Source organism: Equus przewalskii, chromosome 17 (assembly GCF_037783145.1).
Source record: "Equus przewalskii isolate Varuska chromosome 17, EquPr2, whole genome shotgun sequence".
Classification (NCBI taxonomy): Eukaryota; Metazoa; Chordata; class Mammalia; order Perissodactyla; family Equidae; genus Equus; species Equus przewalskii.
The window spans coordinates 3,327,098-3,353,689 of record NC_091847.1 but is presented as its reverse complement, the minus strand read 5'-3'; the positions used below and the strand labels follow the sequence as shown (position 1 = coordinate 3,353,689).

At 39.0% G+C, this 26,592-nt stretch overlaps 1 protein-coding gene across 17 annotated transcripts in view; it reads left to right on the top strand.

Annotated features, from left to right (window-relative positions):
• IWS1 (interacts with SUPT6H, CTD assembly factor 1) overlaps nucleotides 1-20,364 on the top strand; it is a 58,674-nt gene extending 38,310 nt beyond the window's left edge. For 4 of the 17 annotated variants that reach the window (XM_070579567.1, XM_070579569.1, XM_070579568.1 and 1 more), the window contains exons 6-15: nucleotides 2,428-2,525; nucleotides 3,715-3,865; nucleotides 5,152-5,234; nucleotides 6,908-7,037; nucleotides 7,895-8,012; nucleotides 9,969-10,080; nucleotides 10,676-10,732; nucleotides 13,789-13,900; nucleotides 14,357-14,514; nucleotides 19,404-20,364. In XM_070579567.1, the coding sequence (XP_070435668.1) occupies nucleotides 2,428-2,525; nucleotides 3,715-3,865; nucleotides 5,152-5,234; nucleotides 6,908-7,037; nucleotides 7,895-8,012; nucleotides 9,969-10,080; nucleotides 10,676-10,732; nucleotides 13,789-13,900; nucleotides 14,357-14,485 (990 nt within the window). In that variant the 3' untranslated portion in view covers nucleotides 14,486-14,514; nucleotides 19,404-20,364. Of the gene's footprint in view, nucleotides 1-2,427; nucleotides 2,526-3,714; nucleotides 3,866-5,151; nucleotides 5,235-6,907; nucleotides 7,038-7,894; nucleotides 8,013-9,968; nucleotides 10,095-10,675; nucleotides 10,733-13,788; nucleotides 13,901-14,356; nucleotides 14,515-16,633 lie in introns of all 17 variants that reach the window. The other 13 variants (XR_011528328.1, XR_011528330.1, XR_011528329.1 and 10 more) reach the window with 5 other exon arrangements.
• Nucleotides 20,365-26,592: the final 6,228 nt, after the last annotated feature.

Here is a 26,592-nt window from a genome sequence, read left to right as displayed (position 1 = left end):
TAGAATGAAGCATTGAGATATATTAGTATGGAAAATGTAAAAGAATAAAACATAAAGTATACGTGAGAAGGTTTAACATGGTGAATTGGAACCCCACAAAGAGAGGGAGAAAGTGTATATAGCAGAAGCAATATTTAAAGAAATGATACATAAAGCCATAGATTCTAGAAGTTCTACAGATTACAAGCAGGATAAATAGAAAAAATCTACACCTAAATACATCCTAGTAAAATTGCAAGAAAACAAAACGCAGAAGTCTTACAGGCAGCCAGAGGGGAAAAGATTCCATTCAGAGAGGTAACGATTAGATTAACAGCTGACTTCTCAACAAAAACAGTAGAATCCAATAACTGCAAACTCAGAAGTCTGTTATATTCAGCAAAAATACTTTTCAGGAATGAAGATTCCCTCCTTATGTCATCTTATCAATATACCAACTGAAGCAAATACTAAGGGCAGAAAGAAAATCTTAGGTGGAAGATCAAGGATGCAGGAAGGAAAAAAGAGCAACAAAAGTATGTGAATAAGTCTAAATGAGTATTGACCATGCAAAACAAAGTCACGTCTGATGTGGTTTAAAATACATAGAAAATTAAAATGTGTGACAGCGCTAACAAATTGGGGGTATACATGGAGTTGAAGTTGTCATAGGCCTTTGCCAAAGTCTGTAAAAGTACCGTTAATACCTAACTTAATTTTTGGTTGTTTATGTCTTCTAAGCTTGTTACTCTTCAAGATTGTCTTGGCTTTTCTTGGTTTTTTGCATTTCAATATAAATTTTAGATCAAGCTTTTGCAAAAAGTACAAAGTATAGACGATATTTTCTGAATGCAATCCAATGAAATGAAAATTAATAAAATTAGCAAACAAAACATCCTTGCCCCCCAGAAATTTAAAACTTCCTTGTTAAATAGTTCTTGAGTTAAAAAAGAAATCAGTACTTTTATTCCTAAAGGAAGAGAGAACTAAAGTGGATGAATTTAGAGTCTAATTCAAGATGGTAGAAAAATAACAAAGTAAACCCTAGGCAAACAGAGAGGAAGAGTTTGTTCAACAAGTATTTGAGAGCTGTGATGCCAGGGGTTGTGTGGACGTGGCCCTCATGGAGCTTACACTCAGTTAAGCAGCATTTGACAGGAACGAGATAGGCTTCTCTAATTTGGAGAGTTAACATCTACTTGGTTATAGGTTCAGTTCAGTCAGAAAAACAGCATGCTAGGTGAACCACTGGAACACCTTTCTAAATATGGCATAAAAGAAGCTATAAAGAAAAGACAGGCCATTTCCTTTTTTTTTTTTCTTAAAGAGTGGTTTTTTTTTTTAAGATTTTAATTTTCCTTTTTTCTCCCCAAAGCCCCCCAGTACATAGTTGTGCATTTTTAGTTGTGGGTCCTTCTAGTTGTGGCATGCGGGACGCCTTCCCACCATGGGCCGACGTGCAGTGCCATGTCCACACCCAGGACTCGAACTGGCAAAACCCCGGGCCGCCAAAGCTGAGCGTGGGAACTTAACCACTTGGCCATGGGGCCGGCCCCTGACCATTTTTGTTACATAAAAATGAAAGATTATGCCTGGAAAACCTTACTATAACCAAAATCAAACTGTGCAAATGCGAGGATTATGTAGTTCCTATCACTTTCAGAGGGCTAATTTCCCTAATTTTTAAAGAGGTTTTCCATACCAATGAGACAGAGATTCAGCAGAAAAATGGGCATAGCATAGTGAGAGTTTACAGAGAAATAATTACAGATAGCTTTTAAACATGAAAAAATGCCCAGCCTTCCTCATAATAAATGAATGCAAAAAGAGCGATAGAGATGTCTTTTTGTTTTTCAGTCCAGAGATTAGCAAATATCAACGTTTGACAACCTGCTATAGTAGTGAGGAGATGGGGAACAGATGCACCTCACACTTTGCTGGAAGGAGAGTTAATTGGTACAACCTCTATGGAAGACAGTGTGGCAAATATTTCTCAAAATTTCAAATATACATTGTGTCAGTAGGGAAATGTATTAAAAAATAGGAGTTGCAATCATGGTAAATAGTCTAAAGCCTTAAAAAGAACGAGGATACTTGATACCACATGAGTTGGTCTCCAGATTCTGTTGTTACATGTGGAAAGTGCAGAACAGTATTCTGTACCCAGTGTGTATAGTGTGCTGTCATTTGTATAATAAAGGAGAGTAGGAAGTATACATGTGTGGAAGTGCTTATATAAATGTAGGCTATTTCTGGGAGGAGACACAAGAAAACAACACTAGTGGCTAGACTGGGGGAGCTCTTTTCTGTATGCGTTTTGTACCTATTTAATTTTTGTTCTTTGCGAATGTATTACTTTAAAAATGCAAAGAATTAAGAGCAGTTATACAGAAGAAAATCATTTGTTATGAGGTTGTGATAACTCTGGCTAACTTTCCTTGTCTTTAGGGTTTTAACCAAGAAGATTTGGAAGAAGAAAAAAGTGAAACACAGATAAAAGAAGCAGAAGATTCAGATTCTGATGATAACATAAAGAGAGGAAAACAGTATGTTTGTTTTGCCTTTTTAAAAAGGAATTTGTTAAAGAGAACTTTTTAAATGCAGGTAGAGACTATCAGAGTTTGTTGTTTCTCATTTTGGTTCCTGATTAAGTGTAGGAAAGAGCCTGTCCATTTTTCCTCCCTTGGCTGTCTGAAAATTAATTGCTTTTGTTATTTTTCTTTCCTTTGCCCTCTGCTCATCTGTCTTAATTTCTGGAGTTATATGGTGCCAGGCTCTTAATTTATATCTTACTGAGTAAGCTCTTCTGAAAAATAACCTAATAAAAAATGTCTTTTGAGAGAAGAGCTAATTTTGGGGTCCCAGGGTGAATAAGCCTGAAGTCTTAAATACAAAATAATTGATTATATTTCACGTACTTTTGTTGAGATGGTTGGAATCTGTATTCAGAACAATCTCATATCTTCAAAGTTGTGAAATGTGGAATGATTCATTAGTTACTGTTTATAGTTGTAAAGATAATGCTTTAAAAAATAGTTTCCTTTTTAATTCCTAGTGACATGAATTATTGAACTGAATGAGTTTGACAATACCTTTGGAGATTAAGTTATATAAATTAAATTATCATATAAATCATGTCATCTTATTTATATGGTTGTGACAGAGAGCAGGTTAACTGCCTTGTTAAGTGTAATGATTGAGGTGAAAACTTAGATTTGAGGCCTGTAGCAAGTCTGTAGATGTCCATCTTTATCTCACTCACAGTGTTTTGAGAGTGTACTTTTTATTAAAACAAGCAGCAGGTTATTTTTCTTTTTTTCTACTTATGCTATGTAAGACAAAAATATTCAAGTAGTTGAACACCAATCTATTCCCCGCAAAAGCAGTGCAACCAAAACAGAGCCATGGAATTGCAGGCAGCGTCCCCTGAATGAGAACGTGAAATTGGAAATGTTGCTTCTCGGGCTGATACATGCACGTGTGAATATAGTCTGTGGAAAGTTTAGGGCCATTAGTGTTTACTGTATAACAGTTGGGGTAGTACAGAAGTTGAACATAAAATCTAGGGTCACCGGTTCTTTTAAAAGCAAATTAAAAGTACTTGCACTTTAAAACAAGGTAGCACTTCATTGGGTTGGGTTAAAATTAAGAAAGTTGTGGTTCTTAACTGTGGTGAAAGGAAATGTGTATTTAAAAGGGAAGTTGTATTTCACTTGATTTTGTGTTACTGCTTAGTATGGACTTTCTGTCGGATTTTGAGATGATGTTGCAGCGGAAAAAGAGTATGAGTGGCAAGCGCAGACGCAACCGTGATGGGGGGACTTTCATTAGCGACGCCGACGATGTTGTGAGCGCCATGATCGTCAAGATGAATGAAGCTGCTGAGGTGAGGGGTCCCTTCCAGCTTCATCTTTTCTTTCTCCCACTTAATTGTTTGTATGGCTTCTTCTTTTGGCTTAACCCTTGTATAAAGATACTTTCATTTTTGTAATAAAGCATTTGCTGTTCTAAATTTTAAGCATGGAGATAATTTTAGTTTTTTAGTAATATGTTTAGGAAAAAAGTGAAAAGACTAAGCATTAAGTAAAATGAGGCTTTTTAGCTGAATGGCTTTCCTCGTTTTATGGGGGAGTGATTTTACTCTTGGGTTTGGCTGTTTACCACAAAATTTGGTGTTTATTCACATATAAAAAATTATAAATTCTTGTTTATTATGCTATAAACTCATGTCATACTTTTGCCTCTGATCAAGGGATTGTGTTTAACTCATTGCATTTTAAAATTCTGCCCAAATTGTAAAAATTGGCCAAGTGTTATGCTTTCTTTTCCTCCTCAAAGCCCCAGTATGTAGTTGTATATCCTACTTGCAGGTCATTCTGGTTCTATGTGGGATGCCGCCACAGCATGGCCTGATGAGCGGTGTGTAGGTCTGTGCCCAGGATCCAAATCTGTGAACCCTGGGCCGATGAAGTAGAGCACGCAAACTTAACCATTCGGCCATGGGGCTGGCCTCCAGCCAAGTATTATGCTTAAAAACAAGTTCTCATCTTTTAGAGATACTTCATGAAGTATATATGGATCCAGTGATATGTGTCTATGATTTGTTTCAAAATAATTCAAGGGTGAAGGGAAAAGTAGCTAGAGAGAGAGCTAAAATAAGACTGGCCATGTGTGTTTTATTGTTGAAATGTACATGCCAGGACTATATTATTTTGTTTTCTATGTTTGTAGAATTCAATATTTTCCATAATTAAAAAAATAGAAAAAAATGCCCAAGCAAGTACTAAACCCTTCTTTAGTAACATATTTCATTATCTTACAAGCCTCATAGCTGGAAAATTATTCCCGATGATAAACCAAATTTTCCCATATATAGTATTTACCCTGAATGAACTCTGAAAACTTGACTATTATGGCAATATTTTAAATTAAAATTGTTCTTTCAATTTATAATTTTGAAGCTAATTATTTTAGTAGTTGTGTGGGTTTGAGCAACACAGAGAATTTGAGGCTGTACAAAAAGTCCGTTCTTTATTTAATTATCTTCCTTGTAGGAAAAATTATAATTTCTCAGAGACATTGCTGATTTTATTTTAAAGTTTAGAATTGTGATGGTTATAATTCATTATTAATAATTGCTTTTTTTTTTTAAATCTTTTTCTTTCTGGTTAGGAAGACAGACAGTTGAACAATCAAAAAAAGCCAGCATTGAAAAAATTAACATTATTACCTACTGTGGTCATGCACCTTAAGAAGTACGTATTCTGTTTTCTTGAAAAAGTTTTTTCCTTTTAATGGAATGATATTCAAACTATGTACTTGTGTTCCAGAGATAATTGAAGATTGATTGCCTTCTATGAATTTATGGAAAAATAATAATGGAATTCCCTACATTATGTTGCTTCCTCACAAATTTGTCTTAAACTTTGATGCCTGATGCAAACAAAACAAATAGCAAACAAATATTAAGGAAAGAAAAACTTGGAAACTGCTAATTTTGTTCTTACTTATTTTATTTTATTATTATTTTTTGAGGAAGATTAGCCCTGAGCTAACATCTACCACCAATCCTCCTCTTTTTGCTGAGGAAGACTGGCCCTGAGGTAACATCTGCCCATTTTCCTCTACTTTATATGTGGGACGCCTGCCACAGCATGGCTTGATAAGCGGTGTGTAGCTCCACACTTGGGATCTGAAGCAGCAAACCCTGGGCCGCCAGAGCAGAGCGTGTGAACTTAACTGCTATGCCACTGGGCCGGCCTCTAATTTTGTTCTTTATAGACCATTTTGAGTCTGGTAAAATTGCGTCTGCTTTCCTGACGTGATTGAGAACAGAGCAAATTCTGGGAGACTTTGATACCTGTGTTGTACAAGGCTTATGTGGCCCATTACATGATGAATTACACCATTGGTCCTTCTGGAATAGGGGCCCTTTCTTTTTTTTTTCTTTTTTTAAAGATTGGTACCTGAGCTAACCTCTCTTGCCAATCTTCTTCTTCTTTTTTTTTCTTCTTCTCCCCAAAGCCTCCCAGTACATAGTTGTATATTCTAGTTGTAGGTCCTTCTGGCTCTACTATATGGGACACTGCCTCAGCATGGCCTGATGAGCAGTGCCAGGTCTGCGACCAGGATCAGAACCTGCGAAACCCTGGGCCACCGAAGCAGAGCGTGTGAGCTTAACCACTTGGCCACAGGGCGGCCCCAGAACCCTTTCTTTGGTAGATCCTTGCTACCCACCTCTTTCATTGGTTTGCTCTTAGTCCTGAACAGCTTTGATTTCTCCTTGAGCCTAGCCACAGCCTACTGTTGATGGCTGAAGAAATGCATTAATATACCAGTGAGCCAACAAGCATGGTCTAGGACTTTCCAGTAGAAAATTTCTACCTCTAGCCCCACAGGCAGAATTATCTGTGCCATGTTGCGTATATATGACGTCATGTTTTTTCTATTAATATAATTGATTCTAGTACATAAAATGGAATTTAAATATCAGGATTTCATTGACCTTTTTTTCTACTAGGATAATGGTATTATTCCTGGTGTCCTGCAAAGAATAGCACAATTCTGGGTTCTCTATCACCTGAAACAGTTTGAGAATCACTAGTCTGATAGAGTAAACATTATTTTTTTAGTTGTAATAATTGAAGTTCTTTATTCTTTGTGCCGTTCATATCAGTATTAACCTATCTTGTATAATTTGGGTTTGTTTTGTTTTTAACAGATTATCTTTGCCTGTCAAGTCTGTTTTTTGCAAATAGGAACTAAATTTCATATTGCTTTTCAAATTATGAATAGGTACTCAGTAAATCGCGTATATGAGTAACTCTTCAAAAGCAGTTTTTGGAATCATCACTAAATATCTAAGAAAAGTGAAAGGACGCTACAGTAGAATCAAAGTTCATAGACTTTTTTTTTTTTTTAATTGCAGGCAGGACCTTAAAGAAACATTTATTGACAGTGGTGTGATGTCTGCCATCAAAGAATGGCTCTCACCTCTACCAGATAGGAGTTTGCCAGCACTGAAGATTCGAGAGGAGCTGTTGAAGATTCTGCAAGAGGTGAGAGGCAGATGATGTTTGCTCTTCCTTAATTACCTAATGTGGTTTGTGTTATCACAATCTCTGTGTTTTATACATTCTCTGTGCCATAGCCTGCCGGAAGAGAGGTTTTATTAAGTATGTTTATTAGGAACACACCAAATAAAATGAGCATAAAGGGGGAAGGCCTTTTAAAACTTCATGTAACTATAGTATTGAAAGAGAAAGATCTTGGAGTAGCTGTGGTTTATCTGAGAAGAGTAGTGCAGTAGTGGGCATGTTCCAGGGAGGCACTTGATATAGAAAGAGCACCAATTTCAGAGTCAGATAAACCTGCATTTGAATCTTGAGCTGGGCTGCCTTTATGTGGCTGTGACACCTTGGGCAAGCTGTTTAACTTCCAAGGGAATTCCTGAGGACCCTCATGTGTGCTAGGACTTTTATATATGTTTTGGTGCATATATTCTTCATAACAAACCTGCAAGCTAGGTATATTGTCTCCATTTTACAGGTGAGGAAATTAAGACCCAGAAGTTAAATGACTTGTCCAAGTTCACATAGCTAGCAGATGGCTATGCTTGGGTTCAGACTTTGGTTTATTTGGTTCAGAGGCCTGTGCTGACTCTTGTGTTAAATTGCTAACCTCTAAATTGCTCACGTGAAGTTTTTTACTTTGAGTGAGTGGTAATACTGAACTCTCACCTCCTGATGTGAACACAAAGTATCTTTGTGTTCCATGTCTATAGATCCTGAAAAAGAAATTCTTTGTTATTTGTTCTATTGTGAATGAACCTGATCTTAGAGGTCCTCTAGAGTAGATTGGCAGGACTCCCAGCTTCTGAGTGATTAATATGCATGTGTGTGTTTATGTTCCCCAGCTGCCTAGTGTGAGCCAGGAAACCCTGAAGCATAGTGGGATTGGACGAGCAGTGATGTATCTCTATAAACACCCCAAGGAATCAAGGTCCAACAAGGACATGGCAGGGAAATTAATCAGTATGTACCTTTTGCTTTTTATTTGTTGTGTTTATGTATAGAAAGAGACATGTATATATAAAAACTCAGTATATTTTTACCAATATTCATTTAAAATGAGTCAATAAAGTGGAATAGGAAGGCTTTTAGATAAATTTTCATAGGTACCAGCTTTTTTCCCCTTGGACTTAGTGCTTCTCAGTATATTTAAGTGTGCTATCCAGTAGTAAATACAGCAAGTAAAATCATGCATTTTCTGATCATGGATCAAGAACATATAGAGAGAGAGGTGTTAGAATGCAGGCCCTAGAGTCAGCCAGACCTGGCTTCAAGTCCTGGGTTCACCACCTGCCTCACTGCATATCCTTAGGCTAGTGATTTCAGCTCTAAGCTTGGTTTCGTCCCTGTAAAACACAGAATTATGTGTTTACTTTGGGTTATCATAAAGATGAAATGAAAGGATGTACATAAATCACAGTGCTTGGCACATAGTAAGTGCTCAAGAAATGTTAGCCACTGCCTTATTGTTACTTTTATAATGGTCTCCAAAGGCTTTTGCATGTTACTATTTAATGATACCAGAGAAATCTCGAGGAGTCTGAAGTTCATCTAAACAACAGCATATTGTTTATGAAATCCTTCAATATTGAGGATGAAAATCATGTGTATTTTCATCATCCTCATTAACTCTTCCTGTGCTTCATGTTGGGAAGGAATTTTTTAAACTTAAGGCTAGATCAAAAAATTAACTGCTTCTGGGGCCAGCGAGGTGGCATAGCAGTTAAGTTCGCACGTTCTGCTTCGGTGGCCCAGGGTTCACTGGTTTGGATCCCAGGTGTGGACCTACACACCTCTTGTCAAGCCATGCTGTGGTAGGCATCCCACATATAAAGTAGAGGAAGATGGGCACAGATGTTAGCTCAGGGCCAGTCTTCTTCAGCAAAAAGAGGAGGATTGTTGGCAGATACTAGCTCAGGGCTGATCTTCCTCAAAAAAAAAAAAGTAACTACTTCTGTATCTGAATACAGTATTTATTTTTCTGTTGAATTTTTAAGATTATCAAAAGCTTTCAGAGGAATTTAAGTTTTGTTAATAAACGAGAAATATAACATGTTTGATCTTCTTAATAGTCTACAATTATTGCCTATCAAGTAATAAACTTCTGATGCTATTATTTAGTGGTTCTCCGGTCCTCTTTTTGCTCTAGACTGAGAGAAGTAGAATGTGCCCCCTGGTACCCATAAATTACTACAACAGTGATTCTGAATCCAGGGGTGGGGGCAGCGATCAGTTTTTAAAGATATATGGACCCCGAGATGCTCTGCTTCTTTCTTAGTTTGACAGCACCTGCTGCTCTGTCTGTAAAGGCCCTCTCTTGTTTTCATAGTGTATTAAATGCAGCAGTGAGCCACATTATGTTTCAGAACAGAAACAGCAGCTGGCACCTCTGGACTTTTATTGACTAGACAGTGGGCATGGAGTACTTTTTTCATGTTCACCTTAGCAGCTTTCTTAGACTTAATCAGTACAGACTCTACACTTGCACTATTAAAATGTAGTTTGTAAAGATTTAGACCATTTTGACAATTAAGGGAGCTTGTTTTGGGTTAGAATAAGAAAGTAGAGGAATTTCGAGATTTTCTGTTTTCAGTAAATTTGGAAATTAGACTATGAAATGCCAGCACAGCTAGTTGATGACTGTCAGAGTGAGTCACATGTTACTTTCTGTAAACCTCTGTGGTGATTATAGGTTTACTTGATCTTTTTACGCTGAATTTTCTCAATCAGCTGGAGCTGGTTATGTTACTGGTATTATGCTGTGTTTATCCTATCAATGGTCCTGCAATAATGATATCTTTAAGAAAAGAGTCCTCTAAATGCCTGGGATATGGCATCACACTAGGGTGTGATTATTTCAAGAAATAGTAGTAGAAATGCTACTTTGTGGACTAAATAGTTGACTTTTCCTTGTTACAGATGAATGGTCTCGGCCTATATTTGGTCTTACCTCAAACTACAAAGGAATGACAAGAGAAGAAAGGGAGCAGAGAGATCTAGAACAAATGCCTCAACGACGAAGAATGAACAGGTATGAGGGAACAGGTATGAGTAAGTGGAGTAAATATTACTGTTGCGATAAGTAAGTTTTTTTGTAAATAAGATCATTAAGAAACCTGTAAGATGGTAGGATTTTGTTTTTCCTCTCAACTTGATATGTCTGTGTGGTTCATAATACCCTTCTGGTTTAAATGTGATAGTGTATAGTGAAGGTTCACACCCCCTTCCAGACTCTTTTGGTTCATTCTGGTAGAATATGGCCTCTGCCACAGTTGTGGAGTTTGCTTGTGTTGTTCCAGCCACTTGTGGAAAAAACTTTCTCTTTCTTAGTCCCATTCCCAGATTCTTAGGGAAAAAAATGTTACTCGTTCAGTTTGTGTCAGTAAACTGGATACAGTTACATCCAGGATGGCAGGGTCATTAGTTACATGTATAGGAGGTCCTGCTCACCCATAATGATGCTTGGTATGCAAATAATCACTAAAATAAATAGTACTTTTACAAGGTTAGGAATTATTTTCCATGATCCAGTGTAAAGGACCTAATTGTAGTCTTAAGTTTGATCTTCTTTTCTTAGTTACAAGGTTCTAACATTCCTAGTATCTCACTGATTACTTTTTTCCCAGCACTGGTGGTCAGACACCCCGAAGAGACCTGGAAAAGGTGCTGACAGGAGAGGAGAAGTAAGAATTTTATATTAATTTTTTCTTCTGAGACTATATAAGAATGTTCTGCTTGATGCTTTAAGAAGAATAGCAGGGGCCAGCCTGGTGGCGCAGCAGTTAAGGACACATGTTCTGCTTTGGCGGCCCAGGGTTCGCTGGTTCAGATCCCGGGTGCGGACATGGCACTGTTTGGCAAGCCATGCTGTGGTAGGCGTCTCACAGATGAAGTAGAGGAAGATGGGCATAGATGTTAGCTCAGGGCCAGTCTTCCTCAGCAAAAAAAGGAGGATTGGCAGCAGTTAGCTCAGGGCTAATCTTCCTAAAAAAAAAACGCAAAAAGAATAGCAGATGAAATGATGTTGGGTTCACATGGTAGGGGATGATTTTCAGTTTAACATTTGTTGAATATCCACAAAGCATTGTATTGGGTTCTCTGGAGGATATAGGAAGTGGAGAAATAGTTGACTCAGTAAAGATTTTGTTGCTCCTAGTTAGATTCTGTGTTAAGCTCTGGAAATACAAAATCTAATTAAAAATAGTTGATGCTCTCAAAAAGTCTTTAGAGAGATTGTAGGCAAAGGGGAAAGCTTAAGCAAAGATAGAGGGTAAGCATCCAAGGCCTGTTCTAGGAATGGCAAGTGTACTGGAGTGGTTGGGCAGTAGTGTGGTGCCTGAGATTGGGGAAGGTAAGGTTGGAAATGCAAATGTGGACCAAATTTTGATGGGCTTTAAATCAAGATGAGGAATTTTCCCTCTCTCTATGATTCCGTAGAGAGTTTTTGAACATGGACATGAAGACATCGGATTTAATTTGGAATGGTGATGCTGGTGTCACGGATTAGGATGGGTTGGAGGGCAGAGGAACCAAAGGCAGTGATACAGTCAAACTGAGATTGTAGTGGGGAAGCAGAAGGTTGAGGAGACTTAGTAGAGGCAAACTTGCAAGGAGTTGGTGACTTAGTGGGCAAGGAGTTGGCTAGAGTTGAGGATGCCAACCAAAACTTTAACCTAAGTAACTGAGACGATGGTATTACCGTTCACTAAAATGGAGAGGAGGAATAGATTTGAGGACACAGGTGAGTTCTCTTTTGAGCATATTAAATGTGAGATGCCTGGTGAGATAGTCCTAAAAATATCATGGGTCTAGAAACTTGGAATTTGAGACATAGATTTGGTAGTTACCTCCATAGAAAAGATTGTTGAATCAAGAAAGTACAGAGTACGAAATAAACTTAACAGTTTTGCAAGGGGGTAGCCAGAGTAGCCAGGGAAGGCAAGTAAGCAGCTGTGGTCCTGTGTGTTGGAGGAGAGCCTAGAGGAGAGTGAGTGGCTGAAGTAAGGCAATGACCAAGGGTTTGGGTGGTGCACATGCTGCATAGGGGTTTGTGCCATGAGTGTTGGCCATCAGGCAGCACCCAGACTGCAAGAGGAGAAGAGGAGATGAGCTAGAGGGGGCAAGTGTCATTTGTTTATGGATGGGTTTGATGATGAGACAGATGGTGGCTTCAGGGAGAAAATGAGAGTTACAGGAAATTTTCTTTGGCTAGCCAGTTAATCTAGTCATGTACATGGAGTTACAGAAGCTTGATATTAAGAATGGAGTAAACCATGCAAAGAGTAGAAACAATTTAGAATTTTTTATCCTTCTCTTTTCCCTCTCCCCTCTCCCCAATCCTACACACAGACACACATATGCTCACTCTCCATTTACCACTATGGTGGATAGTTACCTAAAGGTTGAATGATTTGAATGGCCAGACATCTACAGTAGGCTTTACTTTTGGATAACGATAGTCTTACTTTAGCCTGGTAGTTCTCAATTTGTACATAAAAGTTACTGTATGTGACACCACCAAATGTTGACGAGGATGCAGAGAAACTAGATCACTCCTATATTGCTGTGAGTAAAATGGTATAGCTACTCTGGAAAACAGTTTGGCGGTTTCTTATAAAGTTAAACGTGCAGCCACCATACAGTCCAGCACTTGTACTCTTGGGCATTTATCCCAGAGAAATAAAACTTTATGTTTGTGCAGAAATCTATGTATGAATGTATAGCTTTTTTTTGTAATAGTCCAGACCTGGAAACAACCCGCATGTCTTTCAGCAGATGAATAGTTAAACTGTAGTGCGTTTGCACCATAGGATACTACTCAGCAATTAAAAGAAACAAAATATTGATAGATGGAACAACTTGCATGGGTCCTCAAGGGCATTGAGTTGAGTAGATAAAGCCAGTTTCTAAACGTTATGTAGTGTAGTATTCCATTTATATAGCATCCTTGCAATGCCAAAACTATAGAAATGAAGAACAGATTTGTGGTCACCAGTGGGTAGGGAGGTGGGCATGTTACAAAAGGGCAACAGGAGGGGTCCTTGTGGTTGGTACACAGACCTCCACGTGTGACAAAATTGCATAGACCTAAATACACACACACGTGAGTGCAAGTAAAACTGGGGAGATGGAAATAAAATTCAGTGGATTCTGTCAGCATCCATATCCTGGTTGAGGTATTGCACTACAGTTTTGCATGTTGTTACCATTGGGAGAGACACTGGATCTCTGTATTATTTCTTAGAATTGTACGTGAGTGTATGCTTATCTCAAAAATGTTTAAAAAACAAGAAACAGACAAAACAATTACTGTATGAGTTGCATATGCAAAACCATGTAAACTATTTTATGGGCATATTCAGTTTTGGGGGCGCATTTTGACTACCTGATTTTTTACCTCACAAGTGAACTCATGAGCGACTCCACTAGACTAGAGAAATTGGGATTCAGAATCCTGATGGAAGAACCAGGCTTGGAAGGGAGAGGGGCAGATTGTACCTGAAACTGAGGAGAGGTGACAAGGAATCAGGAAAATGCTGGGGAGGCTGGCTTTGGGAGGGAAGTTGAGGAATGCCTACGGTAGCAGGAGTGATGATGAGGCCAGCTAAGACAGGCAGCAGGAGGAAGGATGGGGTGACCTTGAGAGGGCAGCGGAGGTTTGAAACAGGTCTGCAGCTGAATGGGATGGGCCCAGCTATGATTGGCTCCGTAAATAGCATGCTCTTCTTCCTGTTCTCAGGGCTCTGAGACCTGGAGATCCTGGATTCTGTGCCCGTGCGAGGGTCCCCATGCCCTCAAACAAGGACTATGTTGTCAGGCCCAAGTGGAATGTGGAAATGGAGTCATCCAGGGTAAGCCAGAGGGGAACATCAAGGCAGATCCAAATGCAAATTACTGTTTTGTCTTTTACTTCATGTTTCATAACCTTTAGCAGCTTCTGAGATTTATCTGATTTAAAGAGCTGTTTTCTGGTCTCTTACGTAGCCAGGTCATTCATTGCTGATGAACTTTACCTCAGACTTAAAGCACCAGTATCAAGCCAGGAAGTTTCCTATTATTAATCCCTTTATTCCAACTGAGTCTTGCAGCTTCGAGTGTTCTGATACATTCATTTTTTAGAACCATGGGAAACAGCAGTCACCTGCTCCTGCAGTCTACCCCTCCCTTTCTCTTCAACTGTTTGCAGTAATTCTGTTGTGAAATATTCAGGGTAGACACTTGCTCTGTCATCACTGTAAATATACTCTGTGATCTTCATTGCTTCTCAGTAATCTTTTTTTATTCTCCGTTCAAACTGCTCGTTCTAGCCTGGTATTCTTAAAAAGGGCCTAAGCCGATTGGAAAAGCATAAGAGGCGATTTGCAGAACAGAAACGACTCAGCAGAGTGCACCGTGCTGTCAAGTTCAGCATTGAAGGCAACAGGATGCCCCTGTAGGCCTGGCCCTGCCAGACTTTATCCCGGAGGTATCCCCAAGGAAGCATGCTCTGTGCATGGGTTTGAATTGTCATCAGCTCAAGGACAAACACGTGTGCGCATGCTTTCTGAGCCACAAAAGGCCCAGGCCCCCTCCTAATATCTGAAATAGTGATCCTAATAGGCACTTAATGACACTCAAGTCCTTGTCAGTATTTATTTATTTATTTATTTTTTAAAGATTGGCACCTGGGCTAACAACTGTTGCCAATCTTTTTGTTGTTGTTGTTTCTGCTTTATTTCCCCAAACGCCCCTGTACACAGTTGTATATCTTAGTTGAAGGTCCTTCTAGTTGTGGGATATGGGATGCCGCCTCAACGTGGCCTGATGAGCAGTGCCATGTCCGCACCCAGGATCCGAACCCTGGGCCGCCGCAGCGGAGCACGTGAACTTAACCACTCAGCCACGGAGCCGGCCCCTCCTCTTCAGTATTTAGAAATTGATATGGTAGTCCCTTCCTTTATCATTACCCCAGAGATTAATAATTACTTCCTTGTTAAGCATTTTGGTCTTCCTGACTGGTAGCTGTTTTTATTAAAAGATTTTATGGGCCGGCCCAGTGGCCAAGTGGTTAAAGTTCTACGCCCTCCACTTTGGCGGCCCAGATTCGTGGGTTTGGCTCCTGGGCACAGACCTACTCCACTCATCAGCCATGCTGTGGCGGTGTCCCACATACAAAATAGAGGAAGACTGGCACAGATGTTAGCTCAGGACCAATCTTCCTCAAGCAAAAAAAAAAAGAGGAGAATTGGCAATGGATGTTAGCCTAGGCAAGTCTTCCTCAGCAAAATAAAAAAATACGGATTTTGTTAAGGCCCAGAATTATGCTGGTCTGCATTACAGGTGCATCAGCTGGTTAATAGCTACTTGGTGGAGGAGAAGTGGCCTCTTCCCTGTTGTCAGTGACTCACAACATGCATTAGAGGAGTCATAAAGCCTCGCACTGAATATTTAGGAGGTAGATTTGATTCGTACTAGTCAGTGCATGGTCAAAAATGAAAGAGACATTGGAACGTTCCTAAAGCTGCACTCAGGGCCTGCTCCACTCTGAGATTGATAGAGGCGCCTTTGTTGCAGTGCACTCTTGAGAGTCTGACTGTGTTGCCTGCCTTGTGTGACTTCTCCGTGACCCCTACTTTGGCTCCTGTTTCCATGGACTACACTCACCTTCCTGCCAGTTCACTTTGCTGTTAAGCTACTATCAGGACAAAGCACACTTTATTTACTGAGACTAAATAAAGAGTAGAAGAGCACTAGTTAGTGCCAGGAACTGCTTTATTTATGCTGCTTTCCCTTTGTTCTTTCTTTTATCCATGTCCACGTCCCCTGATAGCCCTTCTCCCCACCAGCAACCCCTCTTTCTTTTTACTTTTGCTTTTTTTCCAGTGGCTCTTCCCTCTTTTTAGCTCTTTCTTCCGTAATATTTTTTCTTCCCTAGAACACTTATATTTGAGAATTGAGAATTACAATATGGTAAAAAAATGTAATAAAAAATCTTAGTGGCCAGTCTACTCTGGAACATACTTGTGTCCTGAAGGGCATATGCCTATCTGCTCGCATTGCTCGTTCTGATCACACCCTCCCTGTAGGTGATGGCGAGGTGGGAACAAGTGGCCCAGGCTCCTGCTAGAGCAGAGGGGTGACCAGCATGAGGAGAGGGAAATTCAAGCAGAGTTCCTTTGCTTCATCCCTAACGCTCCCAAGATCATAATGTGCTGGTATTTATCTGGGCCTGAGTCTGACTTACAGAGCTCTGTCAAAAAAAAATAACGCACAGTTTGGGGGCTGGTGGTCGCATGTCACATTTCAGTGTACTGTCCTTAAACCACCTGATGCTGTTTCCCTGCTCAGGAAGAGTCCTGCTGTATTCACCTAGGGCTTCCAGATTCCAGAGACACGCATGAGTATTATTAGAAAACATTTTCCAAGAAGAAAATTGGAGTGAGTGGCTTTCAAATGAAACTGTTTGTTTTATTTATTTATTTATTTAATTTATTTTTTAAAGATTGGCACCTGAGCTAACAGCTGTTGCCAATCCTTTTTTTTTTTTCGTTTTTTTTTCTGCTTTATCTCCCCAACCCCACCCTGAACACAGTTATATATCTTAGTTGCAGGTCCTTCTAGCTGTGGGATGTGGGATGCTGCCTCAACGTGGCCTGGTGAGCGGTGCCATGTCCGCGCCCAGGATCCCAACCCTGGGCCACCGCAGCGGAGCGCACGAACTTAAACACTCGGCCACGGAGCTGGCCCCCGAAACTCTTTGTTTTAAATGTCATTTTTATTTTTGAAATTACATAGTATAAAACACTACAGAATAACCCCATTCCTAGAGTTCTGCTCTTCCTCTAAGTCGCCACTTTTAACAGTTTGATGTGCTAAGTGTATTTCCGGTAGTGCTTCAAACTTAGTTTTTTATGGTTATAATTGTAGAAAAATTTGAGATTATAAAGAGGAAAATTACAATTCAAAAGCAATTGATATTTTTGCCTTTTTCTGTTGATACTTTAATATAATTAAAATTATACTGTATATAATTTTGATCACTTCCCCTTGTTAAACCACCTTATATGTTTATCATTTATAATGGCTGCATAATGGTCCATTGTGTGAATATGTGATTTACTAATTACTCTGGCTTCTGATTTTTCGTTCCTAAATAATGCAGTAACCCACACTACACTGTATGTGTATATGGTAATTTAGTCCACAGAATGCTTTTAAAATAACATTAAAACGACAAAAGCAATGCATGTTTTTATATAAACTTTTAAATACGGAAAGCACAAACAAATTAATGTGACTTGTAATCCCACCAAACCTTAATATTAACATTTTGGGTTATTTCTTTTTGGTCCTTTTCATACATCTACAAAAGCACTGTTACTGGTTTTTGGGGTTTTTTGTTTTTTTTAAAACTTTTAAGCAAAATTATGATCATAATATTTTATACCTGGTTGGGTTTGTGTTTTACCTAACATGGTAAAAATTCAGTTGAGTAAACATCCTTCAGTGACTTAATGTATCATAATACAGGTACACCATAATTTTTTTAAGCAAACCCACCTTGCTAATCTTTTAAGCTGCTTTTGGGTTTTCACTGATAAGCAATGCGGCATACACTTTTACTATCCTAAGGAAGTGGTACAGCATTGATGAATCAGGAGAGAGGTCATTGAATTTGGCATGTTGGGTACTGTGTTCCGTGTGTTTTCAGCCTGGCATCTGCTGGCCACAAGTCTTAGGAGCTGTACCTAGGAGGGGGTCCGCACAGCCAGGGTGTGTCTCAGGTGCTGAGGCTGGAGGGCCAGCCTGTTACAGAAGGTCCTGGGAGTGGGCAAGGAGAAATCCAAGCTGGTATGGAGAGCTGCTGGGAGTTGGCTAATTGACAGAGATCTTAGCAGCTAAGGCTTCCTATATGGACTGTCTACAAGTGCTAAAAGTCACAGCACCTTGTCTGAAAGGAGGCCAGATATTTGCTGCTGTCCAGGAAATCTGGGGTATTTGATAATTGTGTAGCTCTTTCTCCTCTGATAAAGAATTTTTATTCTAATTCAGAGTACTAGTGCCAAGTATAAAATTGATACAAAATAATATTTGGAATTGCGGTGTTCTTAGAAAATCTAGGATGATCAACATGGCTCTTGTTCAGGAATGACTTAGACTTCCGTGCCTCATGTCTGAGGTGGCAGCTGAGTCCAGAGGTGGGATAAGACTTAGGAGGCTCCCCGACTCAAAAGAATTTCACCAGTCTGGCACTGACCCTGGCTGTCTCCTAGGCCCTACCTTATTTTAGCATTCTTTGACTTGAGCGTCACAGGTGATTCAGTAGTAACATCTGGGGAGAAGAATTAGAAAAACCCACCTCTCTTTAACCAGTCAGGATTCTTAAAGATCAGAGTTGGTAGCAACACTGTAGTCAGCAAGAGTTCCCCGTGATCTTTGATGTAAATGGCAGTCCTTTTCAGCATTTCTGAAAGGTGTCGATTTCTAGGAGACCACGTCTTTTCAAGACAGACGCTCTTTTCAAAACATAGAAGAAATAACCTAATAACCAAACGTTTAAACAGAAAGGGCAAGCAGGAAGAGATGCGAAAAGTAGCAAGCCTCTTGGAGCAAGAGATTTAATTTAGTTTTCTTTTCATGTCAAGTATACTTATTTAACATAAATCTAATTGGTTGCAGAGTAGTAGTAACAATAGTAATAGCTGATAGTTATTTTGAGCACTGACTGTGTGCTAGCCTCTGTGCTTGTATTTGACATTAGCATCTCATTTCCTTCTCACAGCAGTCCTGACAGGAGGACAGCCAGGGGCGTGCTTTGCCCAGGGTCACGGAATCTGCTGAGGCAGAGCAGGTGTTCACCCCAAACCTCAAACCAGAGCTCCCGCACCAAACGGGTTTGCTTTACTGATCCTCTGACCGCATCCATTATGCTGAAGGCTTTTCTCAGATGACTTTTCCTTGCCTGAGAAGGTCTTTATTCTTTATGCCAACACTGTTTACAGGTGTATGTGTCAAGCGGTCAGTTCTGCATTTGGCCTTTGGAAGGGAGCACATACAGTCAAAATGTAATCTGATGCAACTGGGGGAATCATAGTTTTAATTTTTCCCCCTTTCTCTCTAGGAGATTTCTGTGGACTGAGGGAAAATTTGAAAATAAGGCAGAGACAACATAATTCTTCACTGAGGGAGTTTAGTGTGTTTTTCCACCCTGCTGAGTACATTTGCTCTGTCGTTCCTGGAGTCGTCACAGCATATTCTGGTTGTTCCTCAGCTAGGAGCTCTTCTGACTGCTAACTTTCAGATAAAAGAAGGTGAAAACAGAGTTTGATTTATGTATGTCGATAATTTGCTCTTTCATTTTTACCCCACTCTTAGTTTCAGGGGACCTCCAAAAAGGGTATCAGTCGACTGGATAAACAGATGAGAAAGTTCACAGATATCAGGAAAAAAAGCAGATCTGCACATGCAGTGAAAATCAGCATCGAGGGCAATAAGATGCCATTGTGACCTTGCCTGGGATGTGTCCTCACCTCTAAGAAATGCGCAGTGGACTCTTTGGAGAAAGAAGATATTTTAAAAAAATTTTTTAGTGTATCTGTAAATGGTTCAGCTTGTATCAAATGTTGTCATAGGACTCGCACTTCTCTCAGTTGTATTTAAACCATTTGTTGTGAACTTTGTACAGAGGAATACTAGTCATACTTCTATAAACTTTATACAATAAAATTCCCTTCTGGTTTGGGGGGCTGTCTCTTCATTGTCTTAGAGGATGCATTATCAGTGGGGATGAAAATTGGTTCTTGGTGAGTGAAAAAGATCTTAGATTACAGTGATTTGTGTCCTTTCAAAAGTTCAGTTTACCTGATTGTGGTATGATAAGAAATTTGTGTGGTCTCTATCCTGTGTTCCTGACAGAGAGCTGCTAAAACCTAGGGGTTTTCTGAGCGATAGGAATGTTTTTTGTGATGCTAATGAGGTGACTCCTAGCAAGCTCCTAGATAGCTTTAGGAGGGAGCTGGTCACCAGAATGACCTACCCCACAATTAGAGACTTTGGGCAGGCCTGACCTCTGCGGGGTGAGGGGTGCTGGAGATTAAGTTCAGTCACGTGCCCAGTGGTGTAATCTGTCATGCCTCAACAGTCAAGCCCCAGTGAGAAACTCCGGACACTGAAGCTCAGCGGGGCTTCCTGACTGGTGGACACGCTGAGGTGCCTTGATTCCACATGGAGAGGGTTCCGAGCTCTGCCTTTCCCTCCAGACCTCACCCTGTGTGTCTCTTCATTTGGCTGGTCCCCCTAATTTGAATCCTTTATAATAAAACTAATTGTAAATATAGCGCTTTCTTGAGTTCTGTGAGTCATTTTAGTGAATTCTTGAACCTGAGGGGATCCTGGGAGCCTCCATATTTGTAACCAGTCAGTCAGAAATGGGGACGGACTCCACTTGCAGCTGGCGTCCGAAATAGGGGCAGTCTTCTGGAGGACTGAGCCCTTAAACTGGCGAAGTCTGATGCTGGCTCCAGGCTGTTAGTGTGGAAGTGAATTGCAGTATCCAAGTTGGGGTGGAAGTGAAATACTGATGAAATCTTATTTCTTAGTATTTCTCTTGTTGGGGGAATTTTAATTATTTTATTTTAATTAATTTAAATTTTCTCCTAGAAAGAGAAATGAAAAAAAACTGAGAAATGCTGTGGTAGAGGATATGTGAATATAATTGAAAATCACTCTGCCAGTTGCTGATAGCAGTTGGGCAATTGGGATATAATTATAGCTTACGGCTATATTCTATTTTTGTGATATTTTAAAATTATTTTAATAGTCTCTGCAGATTTAATTATGGGAAATCTCTGATTAGTCAATATGACTAAATCCAAGAATTAGTAATCCATTTTAGTTATATAAATCCTACTCTGATACAAATTGAGATAGGGTATCTGGCAACTTTGATTTTCAAAAATATGTGAGAATCTCACCATGAAAGCCTTCGAACAGCCAAAATAGCATGAAGTTTATGCACTTTACTCAAAAGAATGTCTCAGGATCTCTACACTGACTTTCAACAAACTTAAAAGCACAAATTGGAAAGTGAGTTGTAAAAAGCAGGCACATAAAGACATGATCAGATAATAGCGAGTCATGCAGGTCAGAAACCCACGTTCTGCAGTGTCATTTTGCTTTATATAAATACCCCCATAAACACTTGTGAGAGCAGAAAAAAACCCAGCTATCTGCTGGAGCAGATGTTGATGACCCTGATCATTAAATATTCTAAACAAGAAAGATAAAGTAGTGCTTTTTAAGAAAAATTGTCAAGTTATTAATACAGTATTTTGGCGTTTAATGGGGTAGGTACCAATTATTGGAAAACTTCACCTATATAGGGTAAAACTCATGGTGCTAGAAAGTAAAGTGATAATCATACCTAAGAAATTCAAGATGATAAAAGATTCTCTTATACTATGTTTAAGAAAAAGTTACTGGTTTCTGTTTAAATGATCTTTGGTGCATGGTTTAAGAGTCTCAAACCTGGCCAACCAGAACTTTCCCCCCTGATTTTGGAAATATTTCTAATTTACAGTAATGTTGCAAGAATGGTAAAATAAACGCCCATACACCCTTTGCCTGTATTTACCAAGTGTTGACATTTTGTCACATGTACTTTATCACATGAATAACTTGCTGACACTTTCCTCATCATCTCCAGATAAGCATATTTCTCCCCAGAACAAAAACCTTTAGTATGTCCCAGTATTGGTGGTGGTAGTTTTGACCACTTGGATGGAGTGATGCAGAATCACTTTTTTTTTTTCAGTTAAAAAGGTTTTTTTGTTGATTAATTTTATTTTAAGTTAATTGTAAATATGTAAAATATGCATAAAATCTGCCATCTTAAAGGACCGTTTTTAAGTGTACAGTTAGTGGCAATAAAAGTACATTCATTTTGTTGTGCAATCATCACTACTTTCCGTCTGCAGAAATCTTGTCAACTTGCAAAACTGAAACTACCCGCTGAGCGGTGGCTCCCATTTCCCCTCCTGCCAGCCCTGTTAGCCACCGTTCTACTCGCTCTCTAATTTTGATTTTGACTTCTCCAAGTACCTCATTTAAGTGGAACCATGCGTGCGTTATCCTTTTTTTGACTGGTTTATTCACCTTGCGTAATGTCCTCAAGGTTCATTCATGTTGTAGCATGTGTCAGAATTTCTTTCCATTTCAAGGCTGAATGATACATATTCTGTTGTGTGTTTTTGCTTTGTTTATCCATTCATCTGTTGATGGACGCTTGGCTGGCTTCTACCTTTTGACTATTGTGAATACTGCCATGAACATGGGTGTACAAATGTTTCTTTGGGACCCTGCTTTCAGTTCTTTGAAGTATGTTGCCTGAAGTGAAATTGCTGGGTCATACAGTAATTCTGTTTTTAATTTTTGGGGGAAGTGCCATGCTATTTTCCTTAATGGCTGTACCATTTTACATTCCCGCCAACAGTGCAAAAAGGTTTCAATTTGTCCAAATCCTCACCAACACTTTCCTGTTTGATTAGTGGTATTGAGCACCTTTTCATGTTCTTATTGGTGCTTTGGATGTCTTTGGAGGAATGTCTCTTCAAATCCTTTGCCCATTTTTAAACTAAGTTCTGAGTGGTTGAGTTGTCAGAGTTCTTTGTATGTTCTGGATAATAGCTCCTTATCAGATGCATGACTTGCAAATATTTTTTCCGTTCCATTGATTGGCTTTTCTCTCTGGTTATTGTGCCCTCTGATGCACAGTTCATTTTAGTTTGGATGTAGTCCAGTTTATCTGTTTCTTCTTTGATTGCCTATGCTTTTGCTGTTGTAGTGAAGAAATCATTGTCAAATGCAATGTCGTGAAGCTTTCCCCATATGTTTTCTTCTAAAAGTTTTATAGTTTTAACTCTTACATTTAGATCTTTGATCCATTTTGAATTAACTTGTATTTGGTGTAATATAAGCATAAAACTCACTTTTTTTTTTTGTATGTGGATATCCAGTTTTCCCAGCACCATCTGTTGAAAAGACTGTCCTTTCTCCATTGAATAGTCTTGGCACCCTTGTCAAAAATCGTTTGACCATGTATGCAAAGGTTTATCTCTGAACTGTATTTCGTCAGTCTTATATATATCTATCTTTGTGCCAGTGTGACACTGTTTTGAACTACTGTGACTTTGTAGTAAATTTTGAAATCAGAAAGTCTGAGTTCTCCAGCTTTTTTTTTTTTCAAGACTGTTTTGGCTATTTGGGATCCCTTATGGTTTTGTATGAATTTTAGGATGGATTATTCTATATCTGCAGATAACACCGTTGGTGTTTTTATAGGGTTGCATTGGTTCTGTGGGGCATTTTGGGGAGTGTCGATATCTTAATATTAAGTCTTCCAATCTGTGAACACAGGATGTCTTTCCATGTGTTGTTTAATTTCTTTCAGCAACATTTTGTATTTTCAGGGCAAAAGTCTTGCCTCCTTGGTTAAGTTTGTTTCTGAGCATTTTGTTCTTTTCGATGCTGTTGTAAATGAATTGTTTTCTTAATTCCCTTTTAGGGTGTGTTCATTGTTCATGTGCAGAAATGTAGCAGATTGTTGCATATTGATTTTATATCATTCAACTTTGCTGAATTTGTTTATTCTAACAATTTTTCCTGGAATCTTTTGGCATTTCTACGTGTAAGATCATATCTAAAAACAGATTATTTTGCTTCTTCCTTTCCAGTTTGGATGATCTTTATTTCTTTTCTTGCCTAATTGCTGTGGCTAAGACTTCCAGAACTGTGTTGATTGGAAGTCTCAAAAGTGGGCATCCTTATCTGGTTCCTGATCTTAGAGGAAAAGCTTTGTCTTTCACCACTGGGTATGATGTTAGCTGTGGGCTTGTCATATATGGCCTTTATTATGCTGATACAATTTCCTTCTATTCATAGTTTGTTGTGTTTTTATCATGAAAGAGTATTGAATTTTGTCAAATGCTTTTTCTGCATCAATTGAGATGGTCATGGGTTTTTGTCCTTCATTCTTTAATGTGGTATAGCCCACTGATTGCGTTTTGTGTGTCAAACCATCCAAATCCCTCTTGGTCATGGTGTATAATCCTTTTAGTGTGCTGTTGAATTTTGTTGGCTACTGTTTTGTTTCGGATTTTTAAAAAACATTTCCTAGAATAAAGCCATGATTTTGTTGTTATTGTTGTTAATCACAGTGATTAAAACTGTTTATCCCTACTCTTTATTAGTGTTACTTGAATATTGTCTCGTCCCTACTGTCAACATTGAATACCTGTGATGAATGCACATTCTTGTTTATGTTATATGTTACCGTCATAGGATTCCTAGCCTGGCACAGACCTTACTGCTCACAGATATTTCTTACTTAACAAACAGCCTAAAAGTCACTCTAATAGCAACTTGTATCTTAACTTTAATTATGCAAAATTGTTTTTCTAGCTTTTGTGGCAGTGTGGTCTAATTCAACTTCATAATTTGATATAATGCACAAAGTTATTGTATGTAGCCAGTGAATTATTATAACATGACTCTTTCCTTCCTCTACTGGTAGGAATAAAAGGTTAATAATTAACCAAATATCTCTAATGAAAAAAGTTCAGAATTTTAAAGGCTATCTCTAATTACTCTGTTCTGAAATTTAATTCATACTAGTTCTTTATTTTTGAAAATGTGGTAATGTATACAGCTTATCCACATACAAAGTTGATCAACTAAAGCAACAGTTAAGGGATGGATAATTGTTTAGTATCTATATAAATTTGTTTTTCTTGATAAGACCTTTTTTCTTAGTCATAATACTTTTTTTTGATGAGGAAGACTGGCCCCGAGCTAACGTCTTTTGCCAATCTTCCTCTTTTTCTTGAGGAAGATTGTTACTGAGCTAACATCTGTGCTAATCTTCCTCTATTTTGTATGTTGGATGCTGCCACAGCGTGGCTTGATGAGCAGTGTGTAGGTCCACAACAGTCTCTGAACCCATGATCCCCAGGCCACCGAAGCAAGGCATGGGAACTTAACCACTACACCACTGGGCCAGTCCCATCATAATGCTGCTTTTCTTTTTGAGGAAGATTAGCCCTGAGCTAACTGCTGCCAATCCTTCTCTTTTTCTGAGGAAGACTGGCCCTGAGCTAACATCCATGCCCATCTTCCTCAACTTTTTATGTGGGACTCCTGCCACACTGTGGCTTGACAAGCAGCGCATAGGTGTGCATCCAGGATCTCCACTGGCAAACCCCAAGCTGCCAAAGGGGAGCATGTGAACTTAACCACTATGCTACTGGGCCAGTCCCCCATCATAATACATTTTAATTTCACAAGCTTTCCGAGTTTCATGTGAGTCTACTATAACATGAGAAATAGATTTTATTTTTTAATAAATTTTATTTTCTTAGAATTTGAAAATAAAATCATAGCCATGCCATTAGACCTTCAGCTTATGCAGTCAATTTAATTTAATAAACAGTTATGTTTAGGTCATGATACTTAATGGTGTAGGGAATCTCAAGGTGTAAAAAGTATGATCCTAATTTCAAGGAGTTTATAATCTTGGAAATAATTAGAAATGCCATGGGGCCGGCCCCTGGCCGAGTGGTTAAGTTCATGCGCTGCTCTTCGGCGGCCCAGGGTTTTGCCGGTTCGGATCCTGGGCATGGACAAGGCACCGGTGGCTCATCAAGCCATGCTGAGCGGGCGTTGCACCTAGCACAACCAGGGCACTCACAACTAGAGTATACAGCTATATACTGGGGGGCTTTGGGGAGAAAAGAAGAAGGAAAAAGAAGATTGGCAACAGATGTTAGCTCAGGTGCCAATCTTTAATAAAAAAAAAAAGGAAATGCCTCACTCTAATGCTAATGGTAATAAGCATCTGTTAGAGATCGTTACTTTGAACAACCTCACAATCACCTGGCACATAATCATCTATGTCGTGGCCAATATTCAGAAAGTCCTTCTGAAAAGAGTCTCTACTGAGTTACATGTGAATAGTATAGGCTTACCGATTTTTTTTATTTATTCTAGACACGGACACAAGGAACTCTCTTTCCCCTCTGTTGAGAGTGGTTTCGCCTATCCTGTTCAATGTCCCCATTTAATGTCCCTTGCAACAATTCTTTTAAAGATGTGGATCTTTTAAAGAATTGACATACTTTCTTACACGGAATAGTGACAATTTTGAAAGCCAATATGTTTAACTTTCTTTTTTCAGGGTTTTCTTTTTTTCTGGGGGGGCAGTGAGTTATTAAAATTAAAGTGATTTTTTAAATAACTTTTTAATTACTTTAACCTAAAGCAGTGTTTTTTTGGTGGTGTTTTTTATTGAGGTATAATTGACAAACATCATTAGTTTCAGGTGTATAATAATCATTTGATATTTGTATGTATTGCAAAATGATCGCCACAGTAAGTCTAGTTAACATCTGTTATGATACATAGTTACAGAATTTTTTTCTTGTGATGAGAACTTTTAAGATCTACTCTCTCTTTCAGATATGCAGTACAGTGCTATTAACTATAGTCACCATGGTGTGCATTACATCCTCAT